We start from the raw sequence: 12,809 nt of genomic DNA on the forward strand, positions 1-12,809 counted from the left end.
AAGGAAAAGCACTGTACTTTTCAATGAAGATAACTTTAAATTAGTCTTAACTATAAAGAAATACACTCTATACATTGCTAATGTGGTAAATGACTATTCTAGCTGCAAATGTCTGGTTTTTGGTGCAATATCTACATAGGTGTATAGAGGCCCATTTCCAGCAACTATCACACCAGTGTTCTAATGGTACAATGTGTTTGCTCATTGGCTCAGAAGGCTAATTGATGATTAGAAAACCCTTGTGCAATCATGTTCACACATCTGAAAACAGTTTAGCTTGTTACAGAAGGTACAAAACTGACCTTCCTTTGAGCAGATTGAGTTTCTGGAGCATCACATTTGTGGGGTCAATTAAACGCTCAAAATGGCCAGAAAAAGAGAACTTTCATCTGAAACTGGACAGTCTATTCTTGTTCTTAGAAATAAAGGCTATTCCACAAAATTGTTTGGGTGACCCCAAACTTTTGAACGGTAGTGTATATGTATTGTTGCATTTGAAACAATTGTATTGTTGATAATAGAGGTAATTATTGTTATTATTCATTATCAATCGTGTAGTTATTATTTATATTGGTATTTGTACTGCTCTATTTGTAGTGCAATAATGTTGATTGTCATTTCTGTGCTTTTAATATTTACTTCACTCACTGTTTCGTTTTTAAGTTTTCTGAGGTTGTACTTGGTGAAAAACGTTTGAGAACACCTGGGCTAAAGGAAAGCCTACAAACGTATATCCATATTTGTGGAAATATACTCTATAGTTATCTAAAAATATCCAACAAGCACAAACCTGGGATAGTAGGCCGTGTAGTTCATGTTCATATACAGGTGAGGTTGAGGAGGGTAGTATGCCAAGGTGGGGGTGTGTGTGGCCTGGTGAGGCCTGGGAGTGGCCAGCAGTGGGGGCTGGTAGAGGGCAGCCTCTGAAAGGATGGCAGGTGGCGTGGGGAAGGCTGCGTAGGCTGTGGGGGGAGATAAACCTAAAAGAGGAAAGATGCGGAGCACATACAAACTATCAAACATATTGTTAAATGAATATCTCAGACAGGTTCGATAAAAATTGATGACCTTAATGGCTGATTTTTTGATGCAGCTGGTACATGATGACCACATGATGTACAGCGGGTATGGAAAGTATTCAGACCCCTTTAAATGTATGCTTTGTTTAATTGCAGCCATTTGCTAAAATAAAAAAAAGTTCATTTTATTTTTAATTAATGTACACACGGCACCCCATCTTGACAGAAAAAACTAATGTAGAATTTTTTGCAAATTCATTAAAAATAATAGCAATTACAGCCTCAAGTCTTTTTGAATATGATGCCACAAGCTTGGCACACCTATCTTTGGGCAGTTTTGCACCAAAGAGTTCAGTCTGTGTCTCATCAGACCAGATAATTGCGTTTCTCGTGGTCTGAGAATCTTTCAGGTGCATTTTTTACGAGGAAATGGCTTCCGTCTGGCCACTGTACCATACAGACCTGATTGTCCTTCTGGAAGGTTCACCTATCTCCATAGAGGAATGTTGTAGCTCTGACAGTGACCATCAGGTTCTTGGTCACCTCCCTGACTAGACTAAGATGAATGCAGCAATGTACAAAGACATCCTGGAAGAAAACCAAGGCTTCTCATCCGATCTGATGAAGTTTGAATGGTGCTGCAAAGAGGAATGGGCGAAACTGCTCAAAAATAGGTGTGCCAAGCTTGTGGCATCGTATTCAAAAAGACTTGAAGCTGTAATTGCTGCCAAAGGGGCAACAACAAAGTATGTGATTTGAGTTTATTTTTAAATACATTTGGAAACATTTCTACATTTGTTTTTTCTATTAATAGGGGGGTGCATTAATGATAAATAAAATGAACTTTTTTGATTTTAGTAAATGGATGCAATGAAACGGAGTGAAAAATTTAAGTTGTCTGAATACTTTTCGTACCCACTGTATATAAAAGTGTAAACCCATGACATGATTGTTTTAAAACCAGCAGTTTATGTACAAAGCTGACACTGTCTTTCAGGCTGTCATTCCTACAACATAAACAAAGCTAAATGGCAGCATGAAGGAATTTACATACAAACAGCCTCTATCAGTGTAAAGCTGAGAATGAGGGAATACTGTAAAAACTACACTGGCCTCTCACGGTATTCATTGTTGTTCCACGTAAAGTAATGTAAGAAAATCAAAGTAAGTTACATAGCTAAGGCTACAGAGCACACAAATGGAAGTAAATATTGATCCATTACAAAAAAGTAGAAAACAAAGTGTTCCTCGGGCTGCCAATCTAATCTCTATAGATAGAAAGGAGCGAGCAAGGACCAAAGTGCAGCGTTTCACAAAACTGGCATCCTCTCTTTAAAGGGATTCATTTGGAGTGTTATCTGTGCTAAAACATCAAGCTTTGAGTCAAATATTTTTTGGTCGACAACACAAAACTTCCTTGCACAAAAGATACATTAAAAGGGAGCTATTATGATTTTCCTCTTTTCTGACTTATAAATGTTATAGAAATGTTGGATAATGGTGTTAAAGCATCAAATCAGAAGGTTCATGTATTTGGACGTGAGCTTGCACGCAGTTTTGGATACCACTGAACATGGTGTTTTGTAGTCCTTTTTTAACAGTGAGCCATTTGTCACAGCACAGTTTGACTGACGTACCTTTATGTGGGCATTACAGTATATGCTGTTTGCCAGGCCACTCCTCTTTGCTAAATAAAAAATAAATACTTCCGTGTTTATTTGTCCACAACATTTTACATGGGACTGTTTTGTCACACGGGCCAGTTTGAAGGATTAGCCACTAAACTCTGACAAAAAAGAAGGCGCCATTGTGATATTACTACTTGGTTTAAGGGACCACTAGAGAAGGTAGGGTAAAGTAATATTTTCATCTAATCGTGGCATGCAAACAATAAACCATAAATGTTTTTCTTTTTTTCATGTGGCTTTTGTATTGATTCCATATTAGTGTGCAGGTGTATGTAATGTTGTGACTGATTAATCTATATACAGGGTTCGTACACATTTTCCATGGCCAAATTTAAGCACTTTTTAAGGATTTTCAAGATTAATTTTCCTGTTTTTCCAGTACCCTTCAAAAGGCAAAAACCTGTGTGAATCAATCCATAGCCTTGTTGTTTGAGGTCACCAAATGCTATCTGTAGGAAAAATACGAAAAATCTGCTAAAACCTAAGCCTAACATTGAACCAGCAGTTATTAACTGAATGGGGCATAGAAAATGAAGCAGTGTTTCTGTAGACTATTCAATGTCATAGGTGTTTGCAAACGTAGATACGTTGGCAAACATTTGTGTTGTTTTACAAATTTTTTGTTCTTTTTCTTACTTACAGCACTCAATGACATCGAACAGCACGGATAGATTCACACCGTATTTGTGCTTGTAAACTACATGATGTGATATAAATACACGCACCCTCAAAATAAGGATAATAAATTAAAGGAAAATATTTTGTTTGTTTCACAACACCTCAGTCACCTTTCATTAAGTATATCTAGCCTTATAAATGTGGCTATGATAACAAATTAACAAAAAGACAAAAGTTAACTTGTTTTGCTTTCACTGAGGTAGCCAGACAAGCTAAGTAGACAACGAAAATAATAGAGCAAGAAATGCATACAACCATGTTGTGTAAAAACTACAAAATCATTCAAATTAACTAAGCTTTAAGTTGTGAAAAAGGTTACAAATTATACATTACATGATCTTCACAGTACAAACAAGTCCAATAATGTAACCATTTTAATGCAATTAACCAAAACGACAAAATGTAACTTGTTTGCTTTAACTGAGGTAGTCAGACAAGTTAAGTAGACAACCAAAATAATGGAGCAAAAAATACATAAAACCATGTTGTATAAAAACACAAAATCATTCACATTAACTCAGCTCTATGTTGTGCAAAAGGTTACAAATTACATATGACCTTAACAGTGCAAACAAGTCCAAAAAGTGCAAATTAATTTCCTTTTTGCATACTTTGCAGCAGGCTACACATGGATTTGGTCCACGTTTTATCAAAAGTTTGTATTTGTCATTTGTCATCAAATGTTCATTTAAACGACAAATTCCCGGCATGATGGACCAATGCACCACTGTCCTCTTGGGGGCGACACAGAGCCGTTTATACGGCTCTGGCATGACAACAACCTAATGTAAGGGCTTGTGCAAAGCCAACAGATCAAGCGTGTAGCTTTCATTTTTAAGGAAACTTATTTTATTTTTTTCTATTTTATAATTAGCCTATTGAGTCAGACTGCCGAGAAACATGGTGAACATTTCCAAGCATTTACAAGCACTTCACCCAAAATTCAAGCATTTTTCAAACCTTGAAAACACAATAAAATCCAAGCATTTTCAAGGTTTTTAAGCACCCGTACGAACCCTGTTTATACTGTTTACAAAGTTTATTTTTTGACAGTGTCTGAAAAAAAATGGTTCACCTTCAAGTTATATATTTAACAGTGTACATTTTCAAAAAGATTCAATCTGATTCTTTTGGAGGGGCGGGCCATGGAGGGGTTCTTTTGCAATCTAAAAAGGGCTGCCCCCCAAAACAAACTGTTTTGCAGGCATACTTGGAAAGGGAGTCAAAAAAGTGCTGTGGAGCAAAATTTACACCAAAGCATATCGAATACATATTATTTAGACCTTTTTTTCTTAAACATAGGGCCGGGCCTATTGTTCAGGGCAGTGTATAGAGAATTTGGGTACCTCGGTTTCAAAGTTGGTAGCAAACATGGCGCCCTGTAGTCACGTGAGGGGCTTTTGACTAATCCGAGAGTATGGCCAGAGTATCTCCTAAACCAGGGGTGTCAAACATACGGCCTGAGGGCCGGATCAGGCCCGCCAACAGGTTTTATCCGGCCCGAGGGATGAGTTTGCCAAGTATAAAAATTACCCTGAAATTTTTGAATGCAAAAAAAAAAAGCTATTCTAAATAGGTGTGTAACGGTACACAAAAATTCCGGTTCGGTACGTACCTCGGTTTAGAGGTCACGGTTCGGTTAATTTTCGGTACAGTAAGAAAACAAATTATAAATTTTTGGGTTATTCATTCAACAAATTTGTAAACAATGGCTTTTTCCTTTTAACATTGGTAACACTATAATAATTCTGCCCACGTTAATCAACATTAAACTGCCTCAAGTTGTTGCTCAGATTAAATAAAATGACAAAACTTTTCTTCTACATATAAAAAGTGCAACATTAAACAGTTTCAAGTCAACTCATCATGCTTAATTTATTACAGCATTTGGGAAGTCTGAAGTTGATTTTTATTATGTAAATATTATATTTTTATCAACATGTGATAGCAGGGACCCTGCCATTCAAAACTAGGCTGCTGCATTACTAATGATTAATGTAACTATAACTGAAAAAAATAGTACAATAGCAATAGGAGAGACTATTCATCCCTGAACACCATGGAGTTCATGTAGGCTTAATGATGCACTTACATTATTATATCAACTATCAGAGACAGAAACTCTTCATTTAACATAATGTCCTTTTTTGCTGCTTCAACACAGCTCAATCAACACAGAAAAAGGTCAACTGAAATAACAGACAGACAGGGCTTTGCTATCCGTAACACACACACACACACACACACACACACACACACACACACACACACACACACACACACACACACACACACACACACACACACACACACACACACACACACACACACACACACACACACACACACACACACACACACACACACACACACACACACACACACACACACACACACACACACACACACACACACACACACACACAGCAAAATGAGCTAACGTTACGCTGAAAGCAAATTATTATATTTCTAGAAGGTCAACGGGCTCATAGTGATGTTACTAGTAGTTGACTGTGAGGTGTTTATTATCATTTGGGGAGAGTCCGCTGCCTGATGATTACCTGTTAAACACTGACTACATGCGCTCTGAATACGCACTGCTGATTGGCTGTTACCGCTCTGTTTGTGACCAATCAGATGGTTGTGTGGGTGGGACAATGCTGGGTGGAGTTCTGACAGAGACAGGCAGAAGGAAGCGGAGCAGCTTATTAAGACTTTAGCTTAGGCGGCTACTTTATTGTTGTTCGTGTGGAAACTCGTTCTGTACACCTCCGAACCGAACCGAACCCCCCGTACCGAAACAGTTCAATACAAATACACGTACCGTTACACCCCTAGTTCTAAATGTGTCCACTGGATGTCGCAACAGCAATTCTTTGTAGATGATGCTATATATGTACAAAATAAACCACATGATGTTAGTACATCAGTCGAGGAAAATGATCAAACTACATAAATAACATACTGTAATTTGATTTTGATGTAATTATGTTATCTTGATAGATTGAAAATGAACACCAATGAGTTGACTGATGAACATTATCACATACTTTATTTAGAAAATATAAATAACGACAAATGAAGTATATATACTAGTAACCGCAACAGGTAATTGTAAAAAAAAAAACAACAACAACATTATGATTTGTACAATTTTAGAATGCGCTTGTTGTATTTTTAATCAAAGAAAACAATCTGAAGTTGTCTTTATTTTTAAGTTATCGTGCCGTGATTTTACCAGTCCGGCCCACTCGGGAGTAGATTTTTCTCCATGTGGCCCCCCATCTACAATGAGTTTGACACCCCTGTTCTAAACGATTGGTCAAATGCCCCTCACCTGACTACAGGGCGCCTTGTTTGCTACTAACTTTAAAACCGAGTTGGCCATACCCTCTATACACTGCTCTGCTATTGGTGGGCCACAAGCACCTCCTAGAGGGCCGCAAAAAATAAATATTTCTCGGCTGTGGCCCGTAGGGGCAGTCACTATTTTTAGTTGTAATACACTTTCATAAACACAAAAATTATGACTAAAATGTTGAAGCTATATTTTCATTTGCACTTAAATTTTATTGACAGTTTATTTAAGAAACATGTATTATCATTTGTTATTTATTAATTTTAGCACTGTGTAATTGTATATACATTTATTTTTCATCAGTTTTCATGAGTCCCTTTCTTTTGCAGTATTTTTGATTCGCATTTATTTTTGTAATCAACCTAACCTAAGCCTTGATAATAATCTTTGTGATTAACACATGCTTTCATATCATTTGACTTGGTTTATCCTGTTAAACTGTAAATAGGTTAGATATTAGGGCTGGGAATCTTTGGGTGTCCCACGATTCGATTCAGAATCGATTCTTGGGGTCACGATTCGATTCAAAATCGATTTTTTTTTTTTCAATTCAACACGATTCTGGATTCAAAAACGATTTTTATTTTTTTATTTTTTATTTTTTAAATGAAAACAATACACAATACCATAATAATGCAATACAATTTCAAAACCAAACCCAATTTTGGAGTTCTGAACTTGTGATTTCTTGCAGTGTTAAGTGGTAATATTTCACATTTGTCCCAATTGACTTTATACCCTGATAAACAGCCATATTCAGTGATGACATTATTGATATAGTGTCATCATCATCGGCGGTCACTCGTGGTCGAGTATGACTGTCCTCCTTCCTGGTCCTTGTGGGTCTTCAGGTGGGCGTAGAGGCCGATTCTGGACCCGATTATTCTGGGGCAATGTGGACAAGGGAATGTAGTGGTGGTGGGTTTGGGTTGGGCCTGCTTGGTGGATGCTCTCTCCTTTCTTAGTCTGCGCTTGTCTTGTGCAGCATGGTGGAGGTCGTCATTATATTGCGCGGCACCCTCACGGACAAGGTTTCTCCACATCGTCCTGTCTGTTGCCTTGACTTCCCAAGACTTAAGGTCAATGCGACACTTTGTCAGGTTTGCCTTGATGTTATCCTTAAATGTCTTCTTTTGACCTCCCGGGGCCCGTTTCCCTTCAAAAAGCTGTGAATAAAGAACTTGTTTTGGGAGGCGAGAGTCAGGCATGCGGACTACATGGCCAGTCCATCTAAGTTGGTTTTGGGCAATCGTGGCAGTGATGGTGGGCAAGCCAGCCTCCTCCAGGACGCTGGTGTTGGTGCGTCGGTCCTACCAGCTGATCCTGAGGATTTTTCTGAGACATCTATGATGGTAGGTCTCGAGTGCCTTTAAGTGCCTGCTGTAGGTGGTCCAGGCTTCTGACCCATACAGAAGAGTGGGGAGCACGATTGCTTTGTAGACCAGGATTTTGGTCTTTGCTTGGAGGTCACGGTTCTCGAAGACTCGCTTCCTCAGCCTTGAGAAGGCCCCACTGGCACAGCTGAGGCGGTGGTGAATTTCATCGTCAATGACAGCTTTAGATGACAGGAGGCTCCCGAGATATTGGAAGTGGTCCACATTTTCCAGTCGGATTTTGTCAATTGAGAGGTTTGGTGGTGATTGGTGGAGGATTTGGGTTTTCTTTATATTGATGGCAAGACCACGCTGTTTGTATGCCTTCGCAAAAGCAGACAGAGTGCACTGTAGGTCCTCTTATGAGAGGGCTACAAGGGCATTATCGTCTGCATACTGCAGCTCCATGATGGATATGGTGGTGGTTTGACCTTTAGCCCTGAAACGGTTGATGTTGAATTGACCGTCGGTTCTGTACATTATTTTGACTCCCTGGGGCAGATGTATGTTTGTGAGATGGAGGATAGCAGCAACAAAGATGTAAAATAGTGTTGGAGCGATGACACATCCCTGTTTTACACCTGTGTCTACCCGAAAGGGTTCCGTTTCATCTCCACTGCCACTGAGCACTGTGGCTGACATGTTATCATGCAGTAGTCTCAGTACCCGGATGTATTTGTCTGGGCAGCCAATCTTGGACAGAACCAGCCAAAGGGCCTGACGGTTAACCGAGTCGAAGGCTTTGGTGAGGTCTATGAAGGCCATGTATAATGATTGGTTTTGTTCCCGGCATTTTTCTTGCAGTTGTCGTGCGATGAAAATCATGTCTGTGGTGCCTCTGCTTGGGCGAAATCCACTCTTGAGACTCAGGAAGCATACTTTCTGACAGGAGGGTGAGTCTGTTGGCCAAAACCCGAGTGAGGGCTTTCCCTATGGTGGACAGGAGAGAGATGCCACGGTAATTCCCACAGTATGCCTTGTCTCCTTTCTTAAATATGGAGACAATTAGGGCATCTCTGAGCTGTGCAGGGATTTCCTCTTCTTCCCATATTTTGAGAAGCAGGGCATGGATGTGCTTTGTAAGATCGGGTCCGCCTTTCTTCAGGACCTCTGCTGGAATGCCGTCGGGCCCAGCAGCCTTGTTGTTCCTCATCTTTCCAATGGCATCCTGCAGCTCATCCAAGGTAGGTGATTCTCCCATGCTTTCATCTGTGGGTTGTTGTGAGAGTTGGTCAAGAGCCTCCATCTCAGGTATAGTGTCCCTGTTTAAGAGGTCCTCATAGTGTTCTTTCCACCTGTTTGAAATTGCGTCCTTGTCCTTCAGCAGCAGCAAACCATCCTTTGAGCGAAGAGGGGTAAGGCAGCGGTGGTTGGGACCATACACCACTCTTGTGGCATCGAAGAAGCCTCTCGTGTCTCCAGAGTCAGCAAGCTGCTCGATCTCAAGAGCCTTCTTTGTCCACCACTGGTTCTTCAGTTTCCTAACCTGTGTTTGGACAGCTGCCTTCGCTTTGGCGTGGGCTACTCTTTTCACTTTGCAGTGGATGTCGTTTTGCCAAATGATGAAAGCTTGCTGCTTGTTGTCAATTTGTTGCTGGATCTCAGTGTCGTTCTCATCAAACCAGTCTTGATATCTCCGCTTTTTGAGACCAAGGATATTTTTGCAGGATTTCATTATGGCAGTCGAAAATGTGCTACAGTGTGTTTCCGTATCCTCTGGGTACTGTTTGGGCAACGCTGCGCTAAAGGCCTCCTGCATCTGTTGTTGGTAGGTGGTGTCACTCAACAGCTCGATGTAAATTCTTGGCCGGCACTGTCTTTTCCGCATTAAGCGGATGGACATGATGGAGCGAATGAGGCGGTGGTCGGTCCAGCAGTCGTCTGCACTGGTCATTGCTCTGGTGTTTAGGACGTCGCGACGGTCTTTAGAGCGGACAATGCCATAGTCAATGAGATGCCACAGTTCGGAGCGAGGGTGCATCCATGATGTTTTGAACTTGGTTTTCTGACGGAAAAGTGGGTTGGTGATGACCAGGTTGTGCTACGAGCACTTAGTTAGCAGTAGTGTGCCATTAGAGTTTGTATTTCCGACCCCATCTCTCCCCAGTGTACCCCTCCATAGGTGGTGGTTTCGTCCCACTCTGGCGTTGAAGTCTCCGAGCAGGATTAACTTGTCCTCCTTGGGGACTTCAGATAGAACTTTGTCCAGGTCAGCATAAAAGGCCTCTTTAACTTCATCCTGTGCATCAAGGGTTGGTGCATAGGCACTAACGACCGTGGCCATATGACTGCTAGCAAGCATAAGGCGTAAGGTCATTAAGCGCTCGTTGATGCCCACAGGGAGTTCATGGAGGTGGTTGATGAGGCAGTTCTTAATAGCAAAACCCACACCGTGGATTTGTGGCTCATTTGCAGGCTTTCCTTTCCAAAAGAAAGTATATCCGCCTTTTTCTTCCTTCAGCTGCCCTTCGTCGGTCAGTCGGGTCTCGGAGAGTGCTGCGATGTCGATCTGGAACTTCCTTAGCTCTCTGGAGATGATGGCAGTTCGCCTTTCAGGTCGATCGCTGGCTTGGTCGTCCGTGAGGGTTCGCACGTTCCAGGCTCCAATGTGTAGTTTTTGTTTTCTTTGTTTCTGACCGCGTGGTGGTGATCCCTCTGGATGCGGTATTCCAGACAGGATGTTGCGAGGCAGGCTATTTTTAGGGTACCTTTTCTAACCCCCTCCCCTACTGGGGTGAGCAGAGTGGATCCTGAATAGGGCTGCTCAGTCATGGGTGCAGCTGCCGAAAAGCTCTTCTGCCTCAGTCCATGAGCTTAACGACTGAATCTAACACCCACCGCCTGTGTGCCAGGTTGTGGCTAGGGACTGCCAGACTTCACTGTCCTGCCCCCGTTACCACTTCCCGGTCGCCAAAGGACTTTGAAGTATCCGGGATGTAAAATGGATGGGTTCCCATTCGGGAGGACGCCTGCGCGTGACGTCTTTTAGCGTGGGGAGACTGATGCGCCTGCAGCCACCACACGGTCCTTGGCAGAGAGGGGCCTTGATCCAGTGGCATGGATCCATGACGACTAGAGACCACCCTCTGTTGCAGCCTTCATCCGCCTTCAGTGCCGTTGTGACATGCAGTGTCATCCTCCGCCACTTCCACCGTTGAGGTCTTATATCTATTCAACCCATAGATGGGGCAGTGGTTGGCGGACGCCAGGGCGTGTCCACACACTGGTGGGTCTGCACGCCTCGCCTCTGGGGCCTACTGCTGCTCCGAGATCCCCTAAAATTTAGCCTGTGTCCGCAAAGACGCAGTTTACCGTGTGTGGCCACGAGGAGGCATCCCAGGGGTCTTGGTGGTGGAGAGGCTTTGTACCAGCAGGAGGAGACTTACGCACTCGGCTCCTCTTTTCACCCACCCAGGGGCTAGCTGGCGGCGATAGCTGTAAGCAGAGAGTAGCAAGCAGGGGCAGCATGCAGCATGCACTAACTACAAGCACTTCTGCCACAAATCTAACACACTGACGCATCACACGCACCCTGTGCGCGAGCACTCACACACTGATATAGTGTAGAGAGGAGTTAACATGTGACAGGTAGAGAATTATGTCGTCACAATACATCAATAGCTTATTATACTGAGAGACAATTTTTATAACATGAAAATTATTTTCACTTCTTATTTTTGCAGCTAAGGGTTCAATAACCAAATTACATAATAATCCAGATGCAGGACATCCGTGTTTTACTCCTCTTTTTAACGAAAAAGGTTCTGAAATATGATTATTGTTTTTGACTGATGCCATGGGCCTTGTATAAAGCATCTTAATCCATTGTATAAAATTATCTCCGAATCCAAATTTACGTAATGTGCAAAACATAAATGACCAGTTTATGCGGTGGAATGCCTTCTCCGCATCAACAGTACATACTGCTGTGGGATAAGGGAGACTTCTAGCATAGTAAATAACATTAAACAATTTCCTTGTATTGTCTGAAGATTGTCGACCTTCCATGAAGCCAGTTTGGTCAGTATGAATTAATTTTCCTATTACATTTGATAATCTTGTGGCTAAGATTTTTGCCAAGATTCAAAAGGATTCTCTATTAATTCAATACATAGATTTCAGCAGGATCTACCCCAGTCTGCTGACATGCAAGCAGAGTAGTAGATTTTTGTAAAAAGGTTTTATAATTGTAAAGGACAATGTTTTATCAACTGATTGCAATAATGTACATTTGTTTTAACTATTAAATGAACCAAAAATATGACTTATTTTATCTTTGTGAAAATATTGGACACAGTGTGTTGTCAAGCTTATGAGATGCGATGCAAGTGTAAGCCACTGTGACACTATTGTTCTTTTTTTTTTTTAATTTATAAATGTCTAATGATAATGTCAATGAGGGATTTTTTAATCACTGCTATGTTGAAATTGTAACTAATATTGATACTGTTGTTGATAATATTCATTTTTGTTTCACTACTTTTGGTTTGTTCTGTGTCGTGTTTGTGTCTCCTCTCAATTGCTCTGTTTATTGCAGTTCTGAGTGTTGCTGGGTCGGGTTTGGTTTTGGATTTGGATTGCATTGTTATGGTATTGCTGTGTATTGTTTTGTTGGATTGATTAATTAAAAAATTTAAAAATTAAAATAAAAAATAAAATATATATATTAAAAAGAAATGTAAAAAATCGATTT

The 12,809-nt window shown here is 41.1% G+C and overlaps 1 protein-coding gene across 3 annotated transcripts in view; it reads right to left on the reverse strand.

Annotated features, from left to right (window-relative positions):
- esrp2 (epithelial splicing regulatory protein 2) overlaps positions 1-12,809 on the reverse strand; it is a 43,799-nt gene that overhangs the window by 5,887 nt on the left and 25,103 nt on the right. For all 3 annotated transcript variants that reach the window (XM_062025106.1, XM_062025097.1, XM_062025108.1), the window contains exon 14: positions 791-980. In XM_062025106.1, the coding sequence (XP_061881090.1) occupies positions 791-980 (190 nt within the window). The remainder of the gene's footprint in view (positions 1-790; positions 981-12,809) is intronic.

Source organism: Entelurus aequoreus, linkage group LG02 (assembly GCF_033978785.1).
Source record: "Entelurus aequoreus isolate RoL-2023_Sb linkage group LG02, RoL_Eaeq_v1.1, whole genome shotgun sequence".
Classification (NCBI taxonomy): Eukaryota; Metazoa; Chordata; class Actinopteri; order Syngnathiformes; family Syngnathidae; genus Entelurus; species Entelurus aequoreus.